At 39.6% G+C, this 27684-nt stretch overlaps 2 protein-coding genes across 8 annotated transcripts in view; one reads left to right on the top strand and one right to left on the bottom strand.

Annotated features, from left to right (window-relative positions):
• The window catches only part of RTF2 (replication termination factor 2), a 56764-nt gene that overhangs the window by 23236 nt on the left and 5844 nt on the right, over positions 1 to 27684 (top strand). The gene's annotated exons all lie outside the window — the stretch shown is intronic.
• LOC113434341 (putative beta-1,3-galactosyl-O-glycosyl-glycoprotein beta-1,6-N-acetylglucosaminyltransferase 7) lies at positions 1420 to 26152 on the bottom strand. Of its 7 annotated transcripts, none has more exons than XM_087928975.1 (6): positions 25936 to 26049; positions 15777 to 15929; positions 15208 to 15341; positions 13527 to 14578; positions 5604 to 5699; positions 4377 to 5011 (listed from the first exon to the last, which is right to left on the bottom strand). In XM_087928975.1, exons 4-6 carry the CDS (start codon positions 14494 to 14496, stop codon positions 4815 to 4817), a joined length of 1263 nt encoding a protein of 420 aa, XP_087785101.1. In that variant the 5' UTR covers positions 14497 to 14578; positions 15208 to 15341; positions 15777 to 15929; positions 25936 to 26049; the 3' UTR covers positions 4377 to 4814. The 7 variants fall into 7 exon arrangements, with proteins under 7 accessions (XP_087785103.1, XP_087785101.1, XP_087785099.1 ...); XM_087928973.1 differs by lacking the exon at positions 25936 to 26049 and adding an exon at positions 20871 to 21095; XM_087928977.1 differs by lacking the exons at positions 4377 to 5011; positions 25936 to 26049 and adding an exon at positions 1420 to 1613 and having other exon boundaries at positions 15777 to 16322.

Below are 27684 nucleotides of genomic sequence, written 5' to 3'. Positions count from 1 at the left end.
TCGATGAACTCTTTTACTGTCAAGGCCCTCCACATCTTTCTTGTAATGAGATATTTTCAAGCAGTGAATGAATTTCATTGAAAATATATAATGCTATGTCCTGCTATAAAAGTAGGATAAGCCTCATTACCTGTACACAATGTGGCAAGTAAGAAGAATAAAGGACAATTCTTCAATGCTTGGCAAGAAGAAACATCTGCTGAATTACAAAATGACATCCTTCCTTCAACATAAATAAAGGAAGGAAAGAAAGAAGAATTTGATTCAATTGAACGCCTCTCCATCCATTTCAGCCTGAGTGTAAAAAACAGGCCACATTTTCCTTTCTTCATCTGGTTGATACTGCTTTAATAGCTGTATTGCTTTGATTAAGAATTGGTCTAAATCTGGTATGGGCAATACTATCTCAGTGGCTTAATAATAAGGGAGATATGAATAAAGGGGAACATTAGGACAGGGATGGTAGGCATGTTGGTACGCTTATGCACGCCCCTTACAGACCTCCTAGGAATGGGGTGAGATCAACAGTAGACAGTCTAAGATTAAAGTTTTGGGATTTGGGGAAGAAACCACAGAGTCACATAGAGTATTCCAGACACTGACCATTCTGTTGCTGAAGTCATATTTCCTACATTCAACTTTGGTGCACTTAACTTTGAGTTTGTATCTATTGTGTGCTCAGATGGTCTCAACTCTGGCGGTTTGAGGCATGGCATTGTGTGGTGAATGAGTTCCCATCACTCACCTCAGCTTCAGCCTACTTTACAGTTAGAAAGCATATTATATGCAAGTAGATAAAATAAGTACGACTTCAATGGAGTGACAAGCTGGTGCTCCGTACAGGCAATCAGATTCTTGACATCTCTGAACTTTTCTGGTTGCGGTGCCCACTTGCGAGGCAGCTCTGGGAAGGGAGGGGTCCTTGGGTGATGCTGCAGGAAGGATCACTGGTGTTTCAGTCTGGTGCAAAGCCAGCTTGCCCTTCTGTGGCACACTTTGGGAAGGGTGCAAGCGTTTCCTATAACAGGGGTGGTACCTTGGCAAGCCAAACTACTGCTCTGCAATAGCATTGTGGTCTCCTGGCTACTGTAACATCATACACTAATCATCATCTTTATTATCATCATCATCATCATCATCATCAATATCAGTGGTTTATTTTCTGTGACTTCGAGAATAAATGTGGAATGATTATTAAAATCAGTGGCCAATATAAATAAACATACTGATGTATTTACTCATACAGAGGGAATGAATGAGGGTTGAACGATAAAGTAAATATTATTTAGTTAATTAACTTATTTTATTTTTATCCCACCTGTATTACTTTATAAGCAACCCAAGGCAATGCATATACCTAGTATCCTTCCAACTTGTATTTATTCTCCCTTTCTTCAGAAATACAAAGAAGTTCCATAGTGGTTTGGTTTTTTGTTTTGTTTTTTTGCTACAAGAATACATCTGTGAGGTAGTTTGGAGTAAGAAATTGACTGTCCACTGAGCAGCTGTAGCAGAAGAAGCCCAGAACCTGGGTTCTGCCAATCATAGTACATAGACTATTTCATCATGCTGGCTCATTCTCTTCTCTCCCTTGGGAAAGGAGGAGAAATAGGCTGAAAAGAAGCAGAAAGGCATGACTGTAAAGAGTTACTGAGAACTTTACAGTGAGAAGTTCAAAGTTTAAAGGCAATGTATGAAATACTGTATAGATAGAAGATGGAATGGTTTGCAAAGATAAAAAGTTATAGAGCTGTGGTGGCGCCATGGTTAAAATGCAGTATTGCAAGCTAATTCTGCCCACTGCCAGAAGTTTGATCCTGACCAACTCAGGGTTGACTCAGCCTTCCATCCTTACGAGGTCGGTAAAATGAGGACCCAGATAGTTGGAGGCAATACTCTGACTCTGTAAACCACTTAGCAGCAAAGCACTGTGAAGCAGTATATAAGTCTTAAGTGCTATTGCTATTGCTATGGAGTATACTGAATGGTGTTGGTGTATACTATTAGATTTTCTTTTCTTACTCCAGTTAATGCCTTTGCAAAACACCCCTTAGTCTTTTTTTCCCGTGCTTTCCATAACATTACATATTTTGGAAGGGAATAGTGAGATGATTGTGTATATAGATCAAATCCATCTGAAGCCATTACAATCTTTGTGAAACTTTTGCATTTTTTTTCCTCCCTTAAAGAATTCGGTGGAGAGGAGCCAAACCCAACTTTTCTAGAATTAAAATAAGGCCTCTTTTCAGAAATTGCAATAAGTACCTGTAGAGAAGGAAGCAGACTTTCAGGTATCCTAACTGGACACTTTAGATTAGTTAGAGCCACAGTGGCGCAGTGGTTAGAATGCAGTACCACAGGCTACTTCTACTGCCTGCTGGCTGCCTGCAATTTGGCAGTTCAAATCTCACCAGCTCAAGGTTGACTCAGCCTTCCATCCTTCTGAGGTGGGTAAAATGAGGACCCAGATTGGGGGCAATAGGCTGATTCTGTAAACCGCTTAGGGCTGTAAAGCATTGTAAAGCAGTATATAAGTCTAAGTACTATTGCTATTGCTATGAATCCAACCCCGCAAGTTTTATTGTGCTTGGAAATGAACAAAAGACAAGTTGGGCTCAAGTACAACTATGGAGTTTTTAAAGTGCAAATCAGATTGTTCTCTGACTATCCCATTTAGTGCTCCTAATTTCCAAAATGTTATAGTGACAAAGTTTTATGGGTTCCATTTTACTGATATAACCAAATCACATTAGAGCTATTACATCCATCTTCTGCCTTCCTGAGAAAAGAGAAATATTTTGCCCTTCACTGTTATGATACAAACCAGCCCAGTGGCGCCTTACTTAACAAAACCTGTGTATATCTAAATGGCTGAGTCTTTGTGAGACAAATCAGAGACAGACAGCATTAAAGGTTGAGCTCATCTACTTAAAAAATCTGCAAAGAATTTTCCTTTACAAGTGTAGGGGAAATGCCATTGAGAATAAATTATTTTTTTGTGGGAGTTTTATTTGATTTATGGGCTTTCTGTAGGGCCTCTTTTCTAAAAAAAATCAAATTTGTAAAAAGTACTGACACAGAAGCAAAATTAAACCATGATACGGAGTGTTTTTTCATATTCCCACCATCATTTGGAATGAAACAGTTATGTGTTGGAATATGGAATATGTTGGTAGATTGTTTGTTGTTGGTTAAGCTAGTAGCTGTCTAACTTTGGGGTATGGGTAGTCATTAACTTAACCACAGTTGAGCCTGAGATTTTCGTCATAGGTCATTGCACTCATTAAGCAGCTCACCAGGTGACTGACTCAACTTGATGACTGCAGGACAGGGCGGTGAAAGCGGCTAGGCTGGAGCTTCCAAGGCCTTTGGAGTTTCGTGGGTGAAAATGATTGCTTTGCACCACTGAAGTCTCCTGGGCAGTGTGGCTGTTTTGTGCTGTGCTATTGGGACTTGCCTGACATTTAAGGACGGAGCTGGGAGGGATGGAGATAGGCAGTTGGGAGGAGTTGCAACATCTCTCTGGCCAATCGTAAGTGCTGGCAGGCTGCCAAGCAAGCAAACTTTGGTCCTGTGTCCATGGGGGCTTGCAATAACGTTGGGCACAGGTCCTAAGTGCCCTCATTCAGTATCATCATAAGTTTGAACAGTTTCTGGACATAAGGTCATAAGTATTTTCAGACGTTTTATTTCAGTCTCCTGTAGAGGAACTCAAATGGTAAATTAATAATATTCAGCACATTTTCATTAATACTGTTCTGTGTATGAATTTTCAATTTAGAACATACAGATTTAGCTCAGTGCCACGTAGACTTTTATTTTTGTCTTCTTAATTTATTTTACTTAATTTTCTTTTCTAACTGAATTAAGATATATGGGATCTTGAATTATATTTTTTTTATTTTTTCATACACGCGCACATACATATGTGTATGTGTGCTTGCATGCTAGGCTTTTCTTTGGTTTTACATAAAGTTTATTAATTTGGATTGCATGGAAGAACAGTATTATCAAATGACAGAAATTTTTGATTAATTTTATGACTTTTTATTCAGCAATATATTAGTTAAATTTTACATAAAGCTTCATGTAGAAAAATGTTAAAGAAGGATAAATAATGTATGAATTATATTTAGATATGGATTTAGATACACTTATTGGAGTAAGTGGGACAAGTTAATCATGATTCATTTAGGTACCTTTAACTTCAGAAGGTGTGGTCTAGACTTAAGTTAGGAGGCTATTTTTAAACAGTCCATTTAAAGGAGCAAGCATTCTATTAGAAAGAGATGTACACAAAAGAGAATACAGGTATTTCTTAGTCCTTTTTTGTTGCCCACAACTCAGTTGTTAATCAAAGCAGCAGTCATTAAATAAATTGTCATTGTGATTATCATTTTACTGCAGTTTTTCTTCGCTTTACAAACTTGCCAAAGTTGTAAATGCAAGAATTGGACATAAAATTATTTTTACATCATCTTCATAACTGCCAGCAGTTGCTAAACAGGGATTGAAAACTGTTGTCTTAAGTATGTAAGACAATATGCACCAATTATATGTTTCAGAGCAATTGTTTAGGAGAAAGAGAAGAAAAAAAAACAGGTCCAGAGAAGTTAATGTTTGTAAAGACACTAGAGCTGTGCATATTGAATCTTCATGTTCAGAATTTTCCTTTCTGTTCTTAGGTCCAAGATGCTAAATACTTATGATGTAGTATCCCTCTTTGGAACATACATTTTGAAATGTAGCATGTCTTTGGTTCTGCTTTGCCCTCCATAGAGATCACAGTTAGTCCAGATGTGCAGAGAGCAGTCTTATTCTTCCAAACGCCAGTGTGCTTCCACAGGAACTTCAGCTTCCTGGAGCAACTTTGTTCTGTAATGCCTTTCTAGACAATCCATGACTAGTGGGTATGTTGCTGGCTCAAATTTGTTGGCAAATAAATTAGGAGACTTAATAATCCACTCCAAGTCTCCAAGTCCATAGATGCAAATACCTCTGACATAATGTCCTACAAAAGAGAATTGCACTGTAAATTGATAATGCCAGGCTGGATATTATTCAGCAAATGAAATATGCTGTAGGAATTATAGATGGAGAATTAGGGGAAGGAGAAGGGAAAAGAACGGCCCTTTAACATAATAGCCTAAAAAGATTAGTTACTTTTTACCCAAATTTTGCTTTTGATCAAAGATAAGTCCACATGTGACATGGACACACATGCATATGTGTATGAAATGGGGAAATAAGAAGGAAAGATCTACATTTTTGTTTCCTTTGAAAGAAGTTGGGAAGAATAAAGCTGGGTTTTTTTTAAAAGGAAGCCACAAAATTTTACTAATTGGATAAAACTCAACCAATTATATGTATTGGATATGTCTGTAGGTGCCAATTCTTTGTGCCCCACATCGTAATTAAATTCACAATTAGGATTATTCTGTATTGCAGTTTGTTGAGTCATCTACTGTAGTCTAACACAGTAGATTTCTTAGCATTGCTTCAGTAGGATTTTGTGACCAGAACGTTATGCATATTTGAGCACCTGACAAGTGATGACTTCTCAATGGTTCATGAACTAGGATTGTGTCATGTTCAGTCATTACCTTTGCAGCCATTGTGGACTTGTCCTTCTTGATCTTTCCACTTGATTGCTCGTATATTTCCTTGCCAAGTTGTATTTAGTGTAGCACCGGGAGCATCTGTACAACCAAGGGAATTTAGATATAGATTTAGATACACTTATTGGAGTAAGTGGGACAAGTTAATCATGATTCATTTAGGTATAAAATTTAGAAATACCAACCTTGGAAAGGTTTGTTATACACGTTTTGCATTTTGAAAAACAGATTTATGCTTTGGATGTATGAATTACTCTTCTAGTATTGCTTGAAGCCTCTAAAAATTTTTGGGTGAAGTCCCCATCAAAAGTTACTACAAATTGCATTTTTTCTTATCCTTTAGCACAAAATCAATATCAGTGAAATTTAAATTGCTCTGGTCCCCTCTACATTTTGGAGTCCAATCCTTGGCACATCAATCAAAGCTGGTATAACCCTTGATTTGGAATAAAAGTACACTTTCTATTTTAAAATAAGAATACATATGTAAATTCTCAATAGAGATTCAATCCACAAGGATTTGATGATACCTGCCTTTGGGGAAATTGCTTCAGGGCAGAGCTAATGCCTTATATTATGAAAACACTACGCAACCTAAAACCATCTCTATCTATTGGTTCAGATGGAATATGTGCCTACTTCCTAAAAAAGCTATCCACTGCCATAGCAGGACCTCTAAGCATAATCTTTGAAAAATCTTCAGGACCAGCTCCTTGCCAAAGCTATGGTCACAAGCCACAGTCATCCCCATCTTCAAAAAGGGAGACCCCAGCCTAGTTGAAAATTAAAGACCAATCTCCTTATGCTGCGTCACCTGTAAAGTCATGGAATCAATTATTAACCAATCCATCATCCTCCACTTAGAGACAAACAACCTACTCTCTAATAAACAATTTGGTTTCAGGAAAAAAACTATCATGTAATCTGCAACTCTTACACTGCAAAAACCTATGGACTACACAAGTCAATCAGGGCAAAGCAATAGACGCAATCTACATAGACTTCTGTAAAGCCTTTGATTCAGTGGTACACGACAAACTACTACTAAAACTAAAATCTTATGGTATCTCTGGACACCTGCATAACTGGATAGAAGCATTCCAGTCAAACAGACAACAAATGGTCAAAATTGGGAGCATCCTATCAAATTCTGTACCTGTCAAAAGTGGTGTCCCCCAAGGCAGTGTTCTAGGATCAACTCTTCATACTCTACATAAATGACCTCTGTGATCATATCAAAAGCAACTGCGTTCTCTTCTCTGATGATATAAAACTATTCAACACCACAGACAATACTGCTACCCTTCAAAAAGACCTTGACTGTGTATCAGAATGGTCAAACAAATGACAACTTCAAATCTCAACAAATAAATGCTCTGTCCTAAATACTGGCAAAAAAAATCAGGAAATAAAATGCAGGCTGAATAGTCAAGACCTTGTTGATAATCCAAACTCTGTCAAGGATCTTGGAGTACTCATCTTTAATGACCTAAGTTTTAGAGCCCACTATAACTGCATAGCCAAAAAGGCATTAAGAGTTGTTAACCTAATCTTACGTAGCTTTTTCTCTGGTAATATTACACTAATAACTAGAGCATACAAAACATTTGCTAGACCAATACTCGAATACAGCTCATCAGTCTGGAACCCACATTACGTATCTGATATTAACACAATTGAGAAAGTCCAGAAATATTTCATAAGAAGAGTTCTCCACTCCTCTACTCGTTGCAGAATACCTTATGCCACCAGACTCGAAATTCTAGACCTAGACAACCTAGAACTACGCCGCCTTCGGTCCGATCTAAGTATAGTATACAAAATCATACATTGCAACATCCTACCTGTCATTGAACACTTCAGCTTCAACCATAACAACACAAAAGCAAACAATAGATACAAACTCAAGGTTAATCACACTAAACTTAATTGCAGGAAATACGACTTCAGCAATAGAGTGGTCAATGTCTGGAATACTCTACCTGACTCTGTGGTTTTTTTCCCCAAACCCCAAAATCTTTAACCTTAGACTGTCTACTATTGACCTCACCCCTTTCCTAAGAGGCCTGGAGGGGGCGTGCATAAGCACACCAATGTGCCTACCGTCCCTGTCCTATTGTTTCTTTTATATTGTTTTTACTTTTCTTATATGTATCCATGTATTCATAACTACGTTTTTACTTATACCTATTATCTTGTAAGCAATTGACAAAAATAAATAAACAAACAAACAAACAAATAAATAAATACACTAATTACTTTCTAGGGGGTGTTCTTTGGAAGAAAAAAAGAAGGACCTCGACACGCAGTGCAGATGAGTACTGCTAGCTGTGTAATTTCTTCAGTCTCGGTAGTAAGCCAATCATTGAGAATTTCAGAGATTGCAAACTGAATGGGGCTTTTCATCTCCTGCCCTTGGCCGCGCTTGCTTCTCCACCAGCATTCCTCCTCCAGTGATTCTCCTCTGATTTTTCTCCTCGGCTGACACGCCCTCACCCATTCACCCTGGGCAAAGGGCCACAGCTCCTGTGTCCCACGAGCTTCGAGCTTCGGCATAGCCAATTCTCAAAAGGAGGGTTCATCCTGGGTTTTTCCACGCCTTAGAACAGTTAGCCGCCAACCAATTGGCTAGCTGCCAATGGGGGTTTGGGGGAAGGGCTGCAGCCAAATGGCTTTAGGAAAACCAAATGCTTGTTAGGAGAAGGAACAGGAGGGGGTGGAAGCTCCCCTGTACCTGATCGTGCCTCCCTGGTAAAGAACAGGGAGGGAAGAGCAGGAGGGGCGGTAAGTATGCCAGCTTCATCCAAAGGGAAGGGGCAGAGAGAGAGAGAAAAAAGAGGGGAGGGAAACAAGAAAGAAAATAAAGAAAGAAGAGAGAAAGAAAAAGAACGAAAGAGGGTGGAAAGGGAGAAAGGAAGGAAGGGAGGGAGGGAAGGAGACAAGAAAGAAGAAAGAAAGAGAGAGAGAAAGAAAGAGGGTGGGAAGAGAGGAAGGGAGACAAAAAGGAAAGAAAGAGAAAGAAAAAAGAAAGAGGGAGGGAAGGGAGAAAGGAAGGAAGAGAGGGAAGGGAGACAAGAAAGAAAGAAGAGAAAGAAAAAAGAAAGAGGGTGGGAAGGGAGAAAGGAAGAAAAGAAAGAGAGGGAAGGGAGGAAGAGGGAAGGGTAGGGAAAGTGAATGAGATATAGATGGACGGATGGACGGACGGACTAAGGGAGGGAGGGAGAGAAAAAGGAGAGGGAGGAAGGGCCACAAACCCTGGCACTAGACGCAGCTTCAGAGGATGCTTTGAAACAGCACAGCAATCCAGTGCTGTAAGGGATCTCGGAGGTCATCTAGTACAACCCCCTGCTGCAGCAGGAGACCTTATATCATCTTGGTTATTTTAGTGCCTCTAACCCAAGAGGAAAAATTCCCAGAAAAGGGAAGGAGTTTACTAGGCAAGGCTGCCATGCAGAGGAAGGCAAAGATAGTCCTCAACTTACAACCAAAATTGAACCCAAAATTTTGGTTGCTGAGCAAGAGCATTGTTAAGTGAATAGTTGCAGCTCTTAAGTAAGTCACATGGTTGTTAAGTGAATCCGGCTTCCCCGTGGACTTTGTTGGTCAGGTCACAAAGGGGGAGCGCATGACTCTGGGACACAGGCCGTCATAAGAATGAGTCAGTTGCCGAGCGTCTGAATTTGGGTCATCTGACCACGGGGATGCTGCAATGGTCATTAAATGTGAAAAACAGTCGTGTCCTTTTGCCAGTGCTCTTGTAACTTGAACGGTCGCTAAGTCAGTCACACAGTCGCTAAGTGGATCTGGCTTCCCGAATCTCCATTGCAAAGTGAGACAGCTGTTGAGTGAACTTTCACCCATTTTACGACCGGTCTTGCCACCGTTGTTAAGTAAGTAGTTGCAGCTCTTTTAATCGAGTCACACAGTCGCTAAGTGGATCTGTCTTCCCTGAGTCTCCGTTTCACCCACTACTTTCACCCACTACTACTCGTCATAAAGTGGGTGAAAACTCACTGAACAGCTCTTTCGCTTTGCAATGGAGATTCGGGGAAGCCAGATCCACTTAGCGATTGTTTGACTCACTTAAGAGCTGCAACTACTCGCAAAGCGCGCGCTCACACCGAACTGGTAGGAAAAATTTTTGGAAACCCACCGCTGGCAAATGGGTAGGGGCGTGTCAGCTGAGGACAAAAGTCAGAGGAGAATCGCCCAAGGAGGAACGCTGGTGGAGAAGCAGGCACGGCCAAGGGTAGGAGATGAAAAATCCTAGACCTAACTGCAGATACGGGAGGATCTCCATCCCACTTTCCCAAACTCAGTCTACAGAACCACACCTGGAGCAAGTTCTCTCATTCTAAAACAAATACCACTTACTGTATAATTCTGAGTCGCAACTGGTCAGAACCTGGTCAGAACCTCAGACGTGGTATTCAGCAGGTTCTGAAGCGGTCGCGGAAATTTTGAGTAGTTTGGAGAACTGGCAAACACCACTTCTGACTGGTCCCGCCTCCATCTATTTTTTGCCTCCCAAGTCCCAGCTGATTGGCTGGGTCTTCTTTTGTTGCCCTGCACAGGAGAACAGAGCTGGAAAGCAGGCTAGCGGGTTGAGGAGGGAATGGGGATTTTGCAGTAACCTTCCCCTACCACGGCCGCCAAGCCAAGCCACAGCCACCAAGCCACGCCCACAGAACTGGTAGTAAAATTTTTGAATCTTACCACTGCAGAACCTCTTTAATTTTTAGATATGTCAACATGATATTTGGGTGACAGATCATATGTTTCTCAAACTGCCAAATGTGGGTGAAACTCGGTGGGAATGTATTATTTACCAAGAAAAGTCTGGAACATATAACGTCATGGTTGATAGCAAGTATATCAATAACCAAATGGGTTGTATTTCACCTTCAAAGACTGAAGGACTAGGAGTCAGGAAGTAAGATGCAGCCCAGGTGGTTATGAACTTTATTTTTTACCTCTGCTGTTCTTACAGGATTTCTTCTCGTGTTTTAACATCATTTTACTTATGCATTTGTTTCTTGTCAGCCATGTAGAATAGCTTTGATAAGATGGGTAGCCATACAAATTGAACTACATGGATAGGTAATTAAAGAAAGAAAGCTGTTAGTGTCTTCTGATTTTTTAAAAGATTATATAATTTAAACCATTGGGATTGAAACAATGTGAAATCTCACTTTCTTTTTTATTTTAATTTGTTTTATTGTTTTTTCTCTCCCCCCCGCTCCCTCTTAGCTCGCAGGTTAAGGAAAAGCCCTCCAATTCATAATGTAATGTGAATTTGTTATTTTATAAGTCTGAAAGGGAGACTGAAAATAGATTTTGGAATTTGGTTAATGGTTTCCAAAAGAGTCTCCTTAGATTACATCTATCAATATATTACTAAAACCTCTCATTCCTGTAATTTTTGAGTGGGCAAAACAATGCATCATAGGGCAACAATTTTGAATTAAAGTACCTCAAATGGGCTAACTTATAGAATTGGTCCAAAATCTGGGACCCATGACTCCCGTTGGAATCAAAATTTGGCAAATTTTATTTTAAAAAATTACGACATAAAAAGCATTAAAATGTATATGACATAAATTGAGGGGCTGCCACAGAGAGGAAGGGGTCAAGCTATTTTCTAAAGCGCCTGTAGGCCAGACAAGGAACAATGGATAGAAACTGAACAAGGAGAGATTTAACCTGGAAATAAGGAGAAACTTTCTGACAGTGAGAACAATCAACCAATGAAACAGCTTGCCCTCAGAAGTTGTGGGAGTGCCATCACTTGAGACCTTCAAGAAGAGATTGGACTGCCATTTGTCAGAAATGGTGTAGAGCAGTGGTTCCCAAACTTTTTCAGTCCACCGCCCCCTTGGTGCTACAAACTCATCCTCAATGCCTGTCACTCAGGGGCGGGATTCAAATTTCTGTGGGCGTGGTCTAATTTGAGGGTGTGGTTTGCTGGTAACATGACTGGGTGGATGTGGCCTGCTGGTCACGCGACTGGCTTGCTGGTTACGTGACTGGGTGGGCATGGTTTGGTGACTGGCAAACCAAATACAAATGGTCCTCACTTAATGGCCTGTTGCTTAGCAAGTGTTCTAATTTATGACTGGCCTCCCCAGAACTACTTGACCTGTTTTTGGAGTTTTGACAGCCATGCACACACATATACACACACTCCGTTCCTACCCTGCTGGAGCAGGTCATTGGACTAGAATCGGCAAAGCATCTCTGATTAGATTCTAGTAGTGAATAGTAATCAACGATGCTTTGCCAATTCTTGTTGATTTGTTTTATTTGTATTTCTTTATTTTATGTTGCTGAATTGCATTGACATGTGTGTCCTTTCTTGTGCACAGCCCAGAAGCTTTTGAGATTCTTTGCAGCAAAAATTACCGACCTCTGGCTTTGCTCTACTTTTCAAACGTGCCGGCACTGCTGCGTTCTAGGTTCCAGCCCCGCAGGTCCACCCCATTGAGCCCGCTGCACTGGATAGACCTGCCCAAGCCAGTCCGAGCGGAGCAGTGCACCAAATCAATGGGGTGAGCCTGGGAGAGGGAAAGAGAGAGAAAAGAGAGAAAGAGAGAAGGAAGAAAAGAAAGAGAAAAGGGAAAGAAAGAAAAAGGGACAAAGAAAGAGGGAGGGATGAAGGGGGAGAGAGGGAGAGAGAGAGACAGAGACCTGATGCATTAGATTGAAATGAGGCCTAGTTTAGAGTCCCTTTTCCACATTGAAACATCTTTGCCAGCATCTTTGCTAACACATTGAAACATCTTTGGCTTCTATTAATTAAAGGATTTGTGGACGAAACATGGCCAAGACTATCAGGAAGCTCTCACATTTTGTTGAGGGTTTAAACAGGATCCACTGGACCAGACTTCTACCCTAAAAAATTACTTTTCCCCAATGTATTACAGTGCCAATTCTGAAGAAGGTAAAACCAAAATGTTTTGGTAAATTACAAGGAGAACACACACTCCCTTCTAACTCTGCTGCAGCAGGTCATTGGACTAGGATAGATATTTCATTATCTTTCTCCTCCCTCCCTCCCTCCTTCTTTATTTCTTTTTCTTTCTGTCCCTTCCTTCCATCCTTCCCTCTTTCTTTGTCCCTTTTTCTTTCCCTTTTCTCTTTCTCTTCTTCTCTCTTTCTCTCTCTCTCTTTCCTCTCTGTTTCCCTCTCCCAGGCTCACCCTGTTGACTTCGTGCACTGCTCCATTCGGACTTGCTTGGGCAGGTGCCTCTGGTGCAAGGGGCTCAATGGGGTGGACCTGCGGGCCCTCTCCCCGAACACAAAGGTGGCAGGCCCCGCAGGCTTACTCCACTGAGCCCTTTGCACCAGAGCGTGCAAGTCAATGGTGTGATCCTGTGGAACCTCGCCTCGAATGCGGTGGCAGAGGGATTTTTTCTTACCCTGGAATTGTGCCCTGCAAAGGGCCCACCTCCAGCACCCCCCTTCTTCCTCTTAGCGCCCCCCCCCGCTGGCTCCCTTGCCTCTTAGCGCCCCCCAAGGCATCCCACCACCCCCTAGGGGGCAGTACCACCTACTTTAGGAACCACTAGTGTAGGGTCTGCTGCTTGGGTGGGGATTGGACTAGATGACCTACAAAGTCCCTTCCAACTCTGTTCATCTGTAATGTAATAAATACAAAAATGCCATAAAATATTTTCTCTGCTGATGATGAACGTGGCTATATAGTGTATGGTCTAGTTTTTCAGCAAATGCACGTCTGAATATATCCCAGTTTTCCAGTGAAGGGAGTACATTAGAGTATCATTGTTGAAGGCCTTGAGAATCTGGTAAAGAAATATTTCTGGAAGGGGGACGCAAAGGATCATGGGTTGTCTGATGTGCAATCTTTGTTGAACAATGTACAGTAGACAATTCTATAATTCTGCTTACCTGGTATATGATTCAGGGTGACCCAGTAATGTTCGTCTGGACTGTAGGTGTCCCTTGACCATTCAAGCAAATCTTTTGCACGTTTATCAGTCAATGTAAACTCTACAAATTTTCTTGTGAGTACATAGTACGCAGTCCCAAAATATATAGTCAAATTGTGGGGTGGTTCACTTTTCATATTTTTGGTTTGATAGACATATGATTTTCCTGAAAGTACACATTCTTGATAACTAAAACCAGTTCTGTGTTTTATATGAGGGGGTTGAACAATTCCCGGGGTGATATTTTTACCATTCCATTTACTTTTAATGTAGTGTATAAGTTCCTTGTTTGTTTTGATGGGATAATCCTGACCGCAGAGATTAATAACATAATTCCATTGATTATTTAAATGGATCAAGTCCTTCATGCAGTTGATATCTGCTTGCAACCTGGAAAATCCTGCATAGACAACTTTTTCCCTCTTTGAAGCAATAAAAATGTTTTCAAAGCAGTTGACCAAGGTCTGGACAGCTTGCTTAAAATCCTTTGATGATTTCTCATCAATATGTATACAGTAAACATTCTGAGGCATGTAAATGGCTCTAAGTAATTTTATAAACATGTCCAGTTCCTTGTGAATGGTGACGATGTACGCCAAGGAAAAGTTCCTTTCTTCCTCTGACAATGGCCTTGTGATGAAGTGGAGTTTCTTCTGCAGCGTAGAACAGTTGCACGGTATTTGTATGCAGGTAGACATTTCTTTCCCCCCTAAAGCCTCCTGGCACAACTGGCCAATTTGAAAAGCAACTTCTTTCCCATCAAAAAGGGCTGAGCAGAGTTCATCTGGATAAAAGCCACACTCTTTTGGGATGAGTTTTTCCTTATCTGCCTTGAAGATTGTATTCCGTAGATAGAAAACACCAAAGATGAAAATGCAAACCACAATGCAAACTAGAAACCCTGATTTTGCTATCTCAAGTAGGTTCATCTTTGGCTTTCCAGGTGTTTTCTGGAGCTCCAAATGTTCTCTGGAGTTTTCTTCTGGCCACAGTTCCCTGAAACTGTTCTACCTAGGAAAGGTTAGGGAGGTAAACAGCATTTTAATCATTTAATTTAAATGAAGTTCAATGAAGCTTCATTCAATTTGAAAGAAAAAAAATACTTCATTGGTATTAAGGTTTCATATTACAAATGCAGGTGTTCTTGAAGACTGTCTTAACTCTGCTTTAACAGTTAATCTGCTTTTACCTCTTGTGGTTTTGATCATGGGATCGTTCTCTCTTTCACTGACATGAATAGAGATAAACTGATCTTTCATACAGCTAGTTGATAATCTTTTGGATTAGATAGAAACCTTGTTATGGATTTCAAAAATATATTTGAAGCATAACCAGAATTGGATCTAGTATGTTTTTTACTGTTGATTTTATGGGGAGACATCAGAAAAGACTGAAGTTTTCACCATCATCATTATAATGAAATCTAAACCATAAGTTGTTTTGTTTTTCCTTGAATTGCCTGAATTAGTTTTGTTTTCAAACGCATCGTATAAAATAGGAAGTGGTCTTGAATGCAGTTCATATTTATTCTGCTTGGAAGGAATTGTGACCCTAGCAACACTGCGTTGCCTTGCACTGCTGTTTAAAGAGGCTTTCTGAACAGTTTTAAGGGGTGGAGGAATACGGTTGCATATTTTTACCTTTCTGAATATGTTTTTCCACCAGTGTGGCTTTGTTGAAATATTAGAAGTGCCTCAGTATAGCAGTATGTTTCTTTAGCGTTCAGGAATAAAGTCTTCATCCTTGAATTCTTAGATGTTAAGTGTATGCAACCCTAGGAGGGGAAAAAGAGGCAAGGAAAAGGACAGCTTGTTGAAATACTGAGATTCAAACCAACAATTATCTTGTATTGATTTTTCCTGCTATAACAAACATTCAACCACCCTGTTGATTATGCTCGCATATGATGTCTAAATCATTATATGCATGTCCTTATCTTCTTAACTGGAATGATTTTTTAATCTCATGATATGACATATAGTAGCAAAAACATCTTATAATCTACCTCTCTTGATGATTTTGTGCATGCATTGGTGTGTCTGCCTGTCCACCCCACACACTCCTAAATCTCAAAGCTTCATTCTAGTCAAAAATCATGTTTTTCAACCTTGCATGTCAAGAACAACATGCTCCCATTTGACAAGTGCAGTTATAAAAATAATAATATTAATACTACAGTAATATACAGAATGTGCTTCATTGTCCTTACTGCTAAGACCTGGGCTTTCAAGTCGGAAAAATTTCCCGTTCCCGAGTTCGCAGTGCCGGAGGGCTAGATGAAGGTTGCACTCATTCTGCTGCTTAGCCTGATCCCTTTTTTAAAAAAAAAATTCAGCCACGGCGTTCTTTGGCGTTGCTGCTTCTGTAGGTCGAAGAAAAAACATCAGGAAAATCAGTTCCCAATAGAATTACGCTTGCCTGGAGGCTCATAGGAGTTAGGCTTAGTATGTAAACATCAACACAGCATCTTCTTAATAGGACAAGCTGTAAGTATCCATTGAATCAGCAAACGCTCTGCTCTCTCACCAGCCTTTCAGTGATGTGAAGACGGGGAAAAAGGGGGGGTGGGGGAGGACGCAACATTTGGAAGGTGAATGCAGACATTTCTCAGGAAAGCAGAATCACACTCTTGAAATGCCGCCTGGTGCAAAATGACTAACACAGCCAAGAATAGATTAATATAATGGACGTTGTTTACACTGTAATGAGGGTTAGGAACTGAATGGGGAGTGGGGAAGAATTACTGGAAATGGCTGTGTGACAGCAAATAATCTAAAAAAATATCTCTGTAGGAGGTCTGCAATCCACCTCATTGCCAGTTGATGTCATTGCCTGTCACTGGGGAGATAAGAGCATGAAAGGGACAGCAAGTGCCGTGCTTCATGCCCATTTATAATCTTTAGTTTTAAAGAGTGAAGAGAAACAGTTTGAATTGTTAAGATATTAAGATAAAGGAGAATATTTGTAGTTCAGGGTTGACATGAAGGGTCTTTGGTTCTCTCTGAGCTTGCTTGCTTTTTCGCAGACGTTTCATTACCCTAACAAGGTAACATCATCAGTGCTAGTAAGGAGTGCAGTTTGCTGTCGGTTTATATTCTGGTCTCTTGCCTGTCAGTGTTGGTGGGGATGGTCTTGGAGATTCTTTGGTTGGGTTGTTCGCTGTTGGCTTTTTTGGCAGTTTTGTTTACTTGATTGTTGGTCAGATGTTAACCTTGGAGTTCATCTATGCTGATCTGGGTGCTGATTGCTGGTGGAGAGGTGTTTGGGTCTTTTTGTTACTTTTTGGGCTGGGTGATAGTCTCTCTTGCATCGTCTGTAGATGTTGCTAATGTCTATGTGTCTGTTGATGGCTGATTTGTCAGAGTGCTAGGCTTCTATTAAGATGTGTCACAGCTCCTGAGCGAATATCCCCCAAGCTATGTGGAACCTCTTGAATATGTACTGTGCACTTTCATCATTAAGGAATCTGTACAACTCAGAAATGTGAATTAATGTCTAATTTTTTTCCCCCACATGCCTTTGTAAATCCTCTGTATGACTACCAACCCTTCATCAGTTTGGTAGCTTAAAGGGGACAGGTTTTTTTTTTAATGAAAAGCTAAAAATAGAAAATAAAGCAGGTAATGTAGAGAGAGAGTATAATCAATGCAATTAAGGACACAGTTTGGTGGAGCACAGATTAGATAGATAAACAGAGTTGGAAGGGACCTTGTAGGTCATCTAGTCCAGCTCAACCCTCCACCCAAGCAGGAGACCCTACACCATCCCTGACAAATGGCTTAAGGCCAAGGAAAACATTTATAGGTAATCCTCAATTTACGGCTATCACTTTTTGCACCTAAGCAGGATGATTGTTAAGGTGGTGGTTTTATTACCTTTTGGGGATGTGCTATTTAGCGATCACTGCGGTTGTTAAATGAATTACATCCCTGGAGTTTTGCCAATCAATAATACTGGACAGTCTTCACCATTTCAGAAGTGGAAATGAGAACACCTTTATTAGTATTCCACTAGTAATAACCCCAAAAGTAAATTGCAGGTTTGCCTAGTTTTTAAGGCAATGTTACGTTAAGGCAGAGTCACCTCTTGGTGACATGGGTTGCAAACAAATTTAATAAATAAAATAAATACTATTCTTGAAGTTTTATGTGTTGGCCATAAAACTAGTATAACTACGAGGATCCATCATGAGGGGCTCCAAATTACATGCAGGACAAGAGAAATCCAAGCCAACTTTTTTTGTTACTGCAGCAATAAAGATGTACGTTCACTGCTTGGCAGCTTAGCCTTTTATACAATATTCAAACAGAGGAGGAGGAAAATGATTGGTCAAAACTTGATAACTACATAGGATATCTTGTCTATCCAATAATATAAGAGTGGGGTTCAATTGTAATAAACTGTAATACCACTGGAGCTCTGTTTTTAGGGATTTTCATCATAACAATAATTCAATAGTCTTAACTGCCCAACCAATGTCTTTGGAGATTCTCAGTCATCCATAGCTGTCTCAAAGGTGCTCCCCACATCCCACCCCCCAAAAAAGGCACCTGGAGTATTTTTTTCCCTTGAGGAAGAAGAAGAAAACATTTTGCTTCTTATCCAAGAAGCTTCAGTAGTTCTGATGGTGCGGAATTGAAAGGATAGGTACTGACAATTGAGGTGGATGGTGGGGCAGGAGAGATGGAAGGATTGTATTTCTTTGCAGTCATCTGGTCATTAGCACTCTCTCTGAGAGCTACTGAGCCCAGTTGTGAGTTTATCGGTACCCTCAGGGTCACCTGAATCAGAATGCAGCTGGTTGTGGAATCTTCTTGGAATTGCTGCAAGGGCTTTGTTGTAGACTGGAGATAGATGGTGTCTTATTCCTTCCCCTCTGTTGAGGGAGGGTTGCTCAATCCTAACATAGATGGATTCTTTTGCCTCCCTTTCGAACCAATGGTCCTCTCTATCCAAAATGTGGACTTTGCTGCCTTCAAAAGGGTGACCTTTGTCTTTCAAATGGAGATGGACTGCTGAATCTTGTCCTGACGGGTTTGATCCTATATTGGGCCACATGCTTGCGAAATAGTAGTAGTTTTGTTTCGCCAATGTACAGATCTGCACATGTCTTCTCACTGCATTGTATTGCCTGTATCACACTGCTCGGTTTTTGTCTGGGTGTTATATCCTTGGGATAGACAAACTTTAGTGCATTCTTGGGTTTGAAGTGGACACGTTGTATGCTGTGTTGGTTGAAAATCCTCCTGGGCTTTTCAGATATCCCTGCAATGTATGGAATGCCAACGTTGTATGTAATAGAGGAGCACTTGCTGAGTTTTATTTTATTTTTTAATTTGATGAAGGCCCAACTAGTTTTGTCTGATTCTAGTGGTTAATCCTGGGATTTCTCTGCTCACTATTTAGTTTCATAACCTCTTTTCTGCCCAACAATTGTTGATAATAAGCCACTGTGTGGGTGGTGGAGAGGTGTTTTAAAAACAAAAAGATTAATTCTTTTGCAGAAAGATGTGCTAGAAGATCTAATTGTGTTTGAATAGCTAGTGTTTTCCAGCTGTATTGGACCTAAATATTCATTATTCACAGCCAACGTGGCCTTGACTGGGATGATGGTTGAGTTTAAAGCCCATCCTTTAGGAAGGATGTCAACTAAGGCATCCTTCAATATATGCCAGAATGAGATATGTTTCCTGCATCTATTCATATGGACATATTGATATGTGGACAATGGATAAAGAACTGAGCATTTTAAAAGCTTCATCCGAACAAATTGCCTGCCATAATTTTGCATTAAATCGGCACAGTCTAACAGCTGACAGTATTGAAGGGGATGGGATTTCTCAGAGAAGCAACCTTTTATTTAATCCAACAAAGTGCTAATTTCCTTCAATCTTAACTATCAGGGATTGCATTAAGGAATTGCATCTAAGGAGAAAAAGTCCTACCTTAGCCATAAAAGCCAGCTGGGTGACTTTGGGCCAGTTACACACTCTCTGTCTCTCTCTCTCTCTCTCTCTCTCAGCTTACAGGACTGCTATTGTAGGGAAAATACGAGGTGGAAGGTGTTAGATCTGTATGTTGCCTTGAGTGATTTGTAAAAATAATAAAAGTGGGATGCAAATAAATATTTTTTAAAAAAAACTTTTAAAAGGTCAATGGTGAAGCATGGATTTATGCAGAAAATCACAGACTGCATCCACCGCTTCTTAGGGTATCAGATAAACAATACTGTTACATAATTTTTCAGGAGGATTTTGGAAAGCTTTTGCTAATCAGGACAAACAGTACTGGATTAAATAAAAAAAATCTGAAAATGCAATACAGAGCAAGTCCATGTATTGATAATAACTTAATAGGAAAAAAATCATCATAACTATACATTTATAGTTTCCTTATAAGGTACATAATCAGTTTTGGATTGAGTATTACCATTATATATGCATAATACTTTGTATAAAATATGTAAATTGAGATTTAACACATATTGTAGAACATACAAAAAGCCCAGTTGAGAGTCAAGGAGCTTCTTTGTGTACAGTGAACAATTTTCCAAACAGAATTTGGTTGTGAGACTGGTGTTACAAGCAACAATACTTTCACTGTTCTATAATTGTTGAGCTGAATTAGTGAATTCTGGAGCAAATGAAAATGTTTACATTGTTTAAAAGAAATCATTGGCATAAAGAAAATTATTTGATACCAAAGATATATAAGAATTGCCAAGTTCTTCAACAGAAGTGATGACCACCAATATAATATACGTTTTGCTTATTATTTAAATCTCCCTGTCATAAAACTTTAAATTGAAATTAGGAGCCAAGGCCTTTAGGAAGGTTAACCATTTAGTTGTTAGGAAGGGTCCGCACACTTTCAATCACTCTCAATATAAATTATCATAAAAATTGTATTTAAAACATTTGATCTATCAACTTAGAGGAGTTCCTTATTTAGAAGAGCTTAAAAGGAGAGGAATTTACAGACCAGCCGTTCTTCTCAAGGTTATAGATTGTAGACAGTAAAATTATAATTTGGTTGAACACATTTCTTCTTTTTAATATATTTTTTCTAAGTAGGAAAACTTTGAAAGCACTTATACTCAGCAAAATGTTTTGGACTACAATTAAGTAGAGAATGATTGAATCTGAATATATACCGGTTTGAGTGCAATTATCAGCCGTAAGTTCTTTTGAGTTCAGTGGGGCTTATTGCCAAAGTAAATGACCATACCGTAAAACTTCTACTAATGTTACAGCTGGTTCAAATTTTAAAAGCATTCTTAAAAATTCAGAAAGTTTACACTCACCCAGTATTGGAAAGAGAGATGGTTTGGAGCCAAACTTAAGAAATGGGTAGATGTGTTCTTAGGATCCATTGCCCTTCAGGCAAGTTCAGCCTTTAAGCTTGTCCATTTTATAAAGTGGTTTCAGTCACATGAAAGAAGTTAATTGTTAACATGAAATGTGAGTATTTTGTGATGAATTTCTTTAACCACTTAGGTTCCTTGTGTGGACATCCAGCAAAAATAACAATTCAAATAATAATATTAAAACCTGATTTTTTTTCCTGGATTTTTTTCCTGCACTGTCATTCTGATGACCTTTTAAGGAAGCAAACCAGCTTTGGGAAAACAAGATGTGTAGATAGTACTGTGCTGTTGATTATAAATAGGCTTATTTCAGTCTTTAGGCTTTTAGTAGCGAATAGGAGACATTGTGCGGGGAAATAGTCTTGTATTATCTTTTCACTTTTTAGCTGCAAAAAAATTCGTATAATTATGACCAATTCCTGATTTGCCCATGTTATACCTTTATTTTACAAGCTGCTCTGCTTCCTAGCAGATTTCCAAGTGCAATTTAAGGTTGTCATTTATTACAGGGTTCCTCAACCCATAGCCCCGCATGCCAGAAACGGGTCGTGCAAACAAGTGAAGCCCCATCTGTGGGATGCAGGCTGCAGATGAAACCACGCCCCCTCTGGTCCATGGAAAAACCTCTCCACGAAACCGGCACTCAATTTTTTGAGCACCATTGATCTATAAAGCCCTACCCATCTTATTAGATCTAGTAAAGGGAGTCCTGTCAATTAAAGAATGCCATCTTTCAGGAACCAGGACATTTATCTTTTTGATTACAGACTCTTCCCTCTGAATCATTTACAGACTGTCCTCAATCACTTTTTCAGCAACAGTTCAAGCTTACAGTGGCACTGAATGAGTTCTAACCAGTCCTCAGAAGTCTGGCCATTGCAACATCCCAACAGTCACACGATTGCAGTCCAGGCGCTCAGCATCTGGCTTGCAGCGAGCCCTAAATCATGATTCTATGCCAGCTTCCCACAAGCAAAGTCAAGAGGCGGAAGCTGAGAGGAAGTCAGATGTTACAGACACACGAGGTCCTCATTTATCAGTGCCAGAATTGCTATCACTTACAATCACAACTGAGCCTGAAAGTTCATGTTGCTCAGTGAAACATTTGTTAAGTGAGTTTGTCCCATATTACGACTTTTCTTGCCACATTTGTTAAGTGAATCACTGCAGTTAGTAACATTAGCTGCCAAGAGAATCTGGTTTCCCCATTGAACTTTGCTTGTGTGCCATTTTGGAAAATGCTGGCATCCCCTGAGAAGTAAAAGAAGAAGCATTATATCCCAAAATAAGAAGATTATTTTACCGTTGACTAAATGATGGCTCCTATCCTCTGGTAACTTCTTTCTCACCAGGATCACATTCTGGTAAGAGAGAAATTCCCTGAGGATGGGGTCCAGCATGAGTCCTAAAGCTCAGAAGACTAAAACCTCTGGTCCTGGTAACCAACCCAGATTGGATCCTGCATTCTATAACTGGTCAAAAGAAGGACAAGTTTCACGGTAATTTACACTAGTAAATGTGGAAGAATGTTGAATTAATCTCAGGTCCCGATGACTGACCCAGTTTGCAACATTATCCTGGGACACGTATAATTTGCCTTTATTCATGAAATGCTGTTTTGTTTTGCTGAAAATGGGCAGTTCACTGCCTGTGTGCTACATGCAATTCTAATATACTACTTTTACACAATCCAAACTATTTTACAACTTGTAGCTTTTGTCAGAGGCAACCTGGTTTCAATGCATTTTTAAAATGAATTAATTTGGTTGGATTGCTCCTGCATCTTGCTGTCACATTAGGTAACATTTGAGTTCCAAGTGCCTATGGAGGTTCTCCGTCACCCAGGTCATCATGGTTGTGCCAAAGGTGCTTTGTTCAAGAGGCAACTGGACTTTCTGATTTTTCTTCAAAGAAGCTTCGCTTCTCATCCAAGAAGCTTCAGCCTCTTGGAAAAGTACCTTTGGGCTATTTGAGGTCGAAAATGGCTTTTGTAGACATTTCTTTGATGGCAAAGACATTTTTAAATCCAGGTTTCCCCAAAAGCCAGTTTCCCAATCCTTCCCCAGCCCGATAGACTTCCCGTGGAACATATTATGGTGATTCCTAAATGGAAGTCCTGGACACAGCAAATCACTTCCATCTTGCCTGATCCGTCCTTGTGTGGAAGGAAACTTCTCCATCAGGCAGTGGGTATGGTGCCCGAATCTGTGCAAACTCTGCTCTGTTTCTGCACCCCGTCCATTTTCCCTTTCCTCTTTCAGACAGGCCCCAGAGAGGGAGTCCTTTTTGGCAGGGAGCAGCAGCAGCTTGCAACCTTCCCTGCCAGCTTCCTCATTAACTTTCTGAGGAGCAGAGAAGATTGAAAATGGCAATCGTGAAACCGTGAGGCACTTGGCAACCAGTGAAGCCAAGCACTTAGACTTATATATCACTTCATAGTACTTTACAGCCCTCTCCTAAGTGGTTTACAGAGTCAGCATATTGCCTCCAACAATCTGGCTCCTCATTTTACCATCCTCAGAAGGGTGGAAGGCTGAGTCAATTTTGAGCAGATCAGGATCGAACTGCTGGCAGTCGGCAGTGAGTTGTCCTACAATGCTGCATTGTAACCACTGCGCCACTGCGGCTGATAGTTGTTAAACAACCAGTTATAAGTCAAAAACTACTTGTATTGGAGCAAACTACAGATAAGCTTCCATTTAAGGACATTCTGGCAGCATTTTTGATGGAATTGTCTGCAGCTGGCAAACACAATGAACCTTTGTTGATAAGGAGGCACATAGAGACTGCCTTTCAAAGCTGATGAATGAACTTCAGCCAAAATTAAAATGATTTTGCTTGGCAAAATAATTGGCCATCGCATTAAACAATCTTTCATTTTTCAATATAAAAGTATCAACAATTGCGTAATTTGTATAATAATAATAGCAGCACAGAATGGCAAACATAAAACCAAGAACAATTATGCACTGCTAAGTGCTTGCCTTACCAGGGATAATAAGTAATGAAACTTTTACATGTTTCAATTGTAATTATACTATACTTAATACAGTATATTTATGTATTAAGTACAGTATATACTAGATATGAATAATGTGAATAACATCATTAGATTTGATAGAGAACTATCACAACTGATCATTAACTTCAGCCATTTTTCAAAATGTTTCTGTCTTCTTTCTGCCATGGCCTTATTCGTTTTTAGAAAGTTTCAGTAACTGAGATTACAAAACCTGGTATATTTCAGAACAGGGAATTGGAAAGTAAGCTCCCTTCTCCCTCTTATGCAAAGCACAAATGAATGTTGGCCACCTCTTATCTAAAACCATTATGTTTTAGTTTCATTTCTTGTAGGCAGAGTAATAAGAGATCTGATTTCTGTAGCATTATTACAACATATTTTAGTTTTATTTCAAAACAACCACCAATCTATGAAGCTCTAGTTCTGATTATAAAAAATCAAAAAGGAAAGGAAACCTGACTCATAAAAATTGTGTTTAATTTTTTTTTCATTCCAGAAAAAGATAAATTAAAATACTTGAGTAGAATTTCTGAAGTATGCTTCCGATAATATGCTCTTCCTGGATTCCCAAACTTTTTAAAGCAAATTCCATTTACTGACATTCTGGTGATTTGCACTGGCAATTGTAACAGTATAATATTTAGGAATTTTAGGTATATTTCTATGGAGGTCTACCAAGAGCAGAATCATGCAAATTGTGGTATTCCCTGTGTTAGTCTATGGAATTCAAAGTTGGACTTTGAAAATTTAGGATTGAAAGAATATTGATGAACTTTTCTGTTGGAGAATGTGGACTGTCAAGAAAGCAAATAAATGGATCCCTAATGCTGGGAAAGATGAAAAGAGAGAGAAGAACAAGACAAAAAAGCAGAAAGGTGAGTGGACTTAGTTTCAGAGGTGGCGAGTGTGCACCATTGGAAGATCTGAAAGACCAGATTTGGGACAGATTATCATAAAAGAACATCTGTGGTTACTACCAGTCAAGCACAACTTCATGATACATAATCCGTTGAACTGTTACTTCTACAGTATGAGTGAGAGGCTCTGACTTTCTTCCTGTTCTCGCTCTCTCCATCTTTCTTTTTTCTTTTCTTTTTTTCTTTCTCCTTTACCTACCTACCTACCTACCTACCTACCTCCCTTCCTTCCTTCCTTCCTTCCTTCCTTCCATCCATCCATCATAAGGAAAAATGTTGTGGCTTTAGTTAGGAATTTATTTAGATTCCTTTCATAGGCTTGATGATGTGATTTAGGGTAATGTCTGTATGTATATAAAATATTTTAAAAATCATGCATATTTAAGAGAAAACATTTATGTACATTTTTTTAAATAATCAGAATCTGAAAAAGAAGTCTTGAAAATTGTAGATTTTCAGAAGAGAGAAGCAGATTGTAATTCATGTGAAGCAGTTCAAAAAGATTTGAAGAAACCTGCCTGGCAGTAGCAGTTTTCTAACCTTTAACTGTAGTAGCTCAACTGTTTTTCAGTTAGTTTTCTTGTTACAAGCCAAGATATCACCATTTTCTTTAAAGAAGATTAGATATTATCAAAGTATTTTGTTAGCTGGATCCTATTTGATAAGCTGCCTAAGTAAGAATGTACATTCAAGAACAAAGACCTATTCAGGTTTAGTGGCATCAGGACTTGATGATCTAAGATTATTGTTAAACACAGGGTTTTATTGAGAGAATAATCTAGTTTTGCATTCCCAGCTGGGTAAAGTGCTACACTAATGGTATCCGTATAGCAATGACCTTGAGAAAATGACACTGACATAGAGTAACAACTAATGTAAAACTGTGCATGTTTAAATGAATGAGGAAAACTGAATAGCAATAGCACTTAGACTTTTATGCTGCTTCATAGTGCCCTTCAGCCGTCTCTAAACAGTTTACAGAGTTGGCATATTTGCTTCCTGTCTCATTTTGACATACCATCTCTTTACAGCTGAATCCCAAACACGACATTTTGAGCCTTACCTGATCAGGCTAGTTGATCATTTAATCCTGGAATCCTTCAAAATGACCAGTGGAGATAGATGTACAAAGCTTTCAAATGCAGAGACTGAAGGGTGTTTCTTCTACTGTTCTCCCTAGCTAGCAACAGCTTTTTAAGATACACCACCTAGTAACGTGAAAACAGTGAACAAAAGATATACAGCCTCTACCCAATAGCCATGTACTTGTTACTCTCAGCGGTGAATGCATAGCACTTGGCAAGCTTATCTACTTCCCATTACGGTTGCTCTGCAGTTCTGTATAAATCACTCAGTCCCTGCCTCCTTCTCTTTTCTCAGCACCTCATAATGTCACCAAGCAAAATCCTCAAGGGGAACAAATTGTACAACCGAAATATGTGCAAGGTGCACTGAATCTGAATAAGTCCCCCATGGGAGAAAATATGTTTCTTAAGAGCCAATATGCATCCATGTTTCCCACAGGTTTTTGTCTGTTCTGTGCCACTGGTATCTACTGCCTGTTCTATGATTCTACCATTGGTATCGTATCCCTCATCCAGGCCCAGAAAAACACATTTTACGGATATCAAATAAATAAAAGGTCTTCTAGTGGGATTCTGTGTGAGCTCTGTCCTCCCTCCCAACTGTTGCTCTGTGATAAAACAAACGAAGCAGCATGCTTACTCCAAAACAACATAGAGATAATTTCACTAGGAATCTCGCTGAGAAAAAGTTACCCCAAAACCGTCATTAACAATAAGAGGAAATAAGCTTACCGGACTTCAAAGTTCTCTTGCACTAGCTTCCTGTTACATCAGGCCATGTTACACTGGAAGAATACTCACTGCACAGGCAATCAAAAGGGGATATTGCGAAAGTAAGCTCAGAAAGATGAGCACAAACTCCATAATGGGTTATTTGATCTCCTCCATCATTGTCTTTTCCTTGGCTCTCCACGGAAGTACACTAGTTCTCAGTCTTTCAGCTACTGCAGGCATTCAAGTATTTCCAAAATGTTGCCCATGAATGAGATAGAATCCAGTTCGTAGCGAGAACAAAACAGGTGAAAATAGCAAAGGAGCTGTTGGTTTTTATTTTCTTAATGGGGTTGTCTTTGGTTAAAGCCTTTTGGCTCTTACTCTTTTTTTTTTTTTTACATTCCAAATATAATTTAGATATCGAACCTTAAGCGTCAGCTTCCACCTCATGCTTGCACTTTTCAGTCATTCAGTATCGGCTACCATGAACTCATGGGAGGCTAGATAAAAGGGAGGAGGCTTCAAGGGAAACGAAAGGCTTCAAGGTCAAATGGCTGAGAACGGAACATGGCTGCATACCAAATCTAGTGACCTTTCCAAAAACATGTTCTTTGAATTTGACTGGACAATGGGGGCAAGCAAGGGGAAGAACCTATGAGGAAGAAATGGGGAAAGTTACACTTGGGGATTTCAGTTTGGGTTTTGTCTTTATTGTGCTTCATTTGACCTCTAATATACGATATCTTTTCTCAATAAATGGAGTTGAGGATTGTTCTTTCTTAGAGACTCAAGTTGAGGCAGGTCTGACACTGAGTGAGTTATGTTTACTTGTAGACGGAAGCCATAGCTCTTCTTTGCATATAGGTTGCATAACGCCATGTTTATTTTATGTGTAAAGCTTTATTTTAATAAAGTTTGAGGGGCGGAGAATACAGGCATTTCCTGTTAAATATCCTTGCTGGATGAATGAAAATGATTAAAAAGTTATGTGCCTTGCCTGACGAATTAATCAT

This window comes from Pseudonaja textilis, chromosome 3 (assembly GCF_049901715.1).
Source record: "Pseudonaja textilis isolate UNSWEBS1 chromosome 3, rPseTex1.2, whole genome shotgun sequence".
In the NCBI taxonomy this organism is placed as follows: Eukaryota; Metazoa; Chordata; class Lepidosauria; order Squamata; family Elapidae; genus Pseudonaja; species Pseudonaja textilis.
The sequence above is the reverse complement of the archived record's forward strand: the minus strand, read 5'-3'. Positions and strand labels throughout refer to the sequence as shown.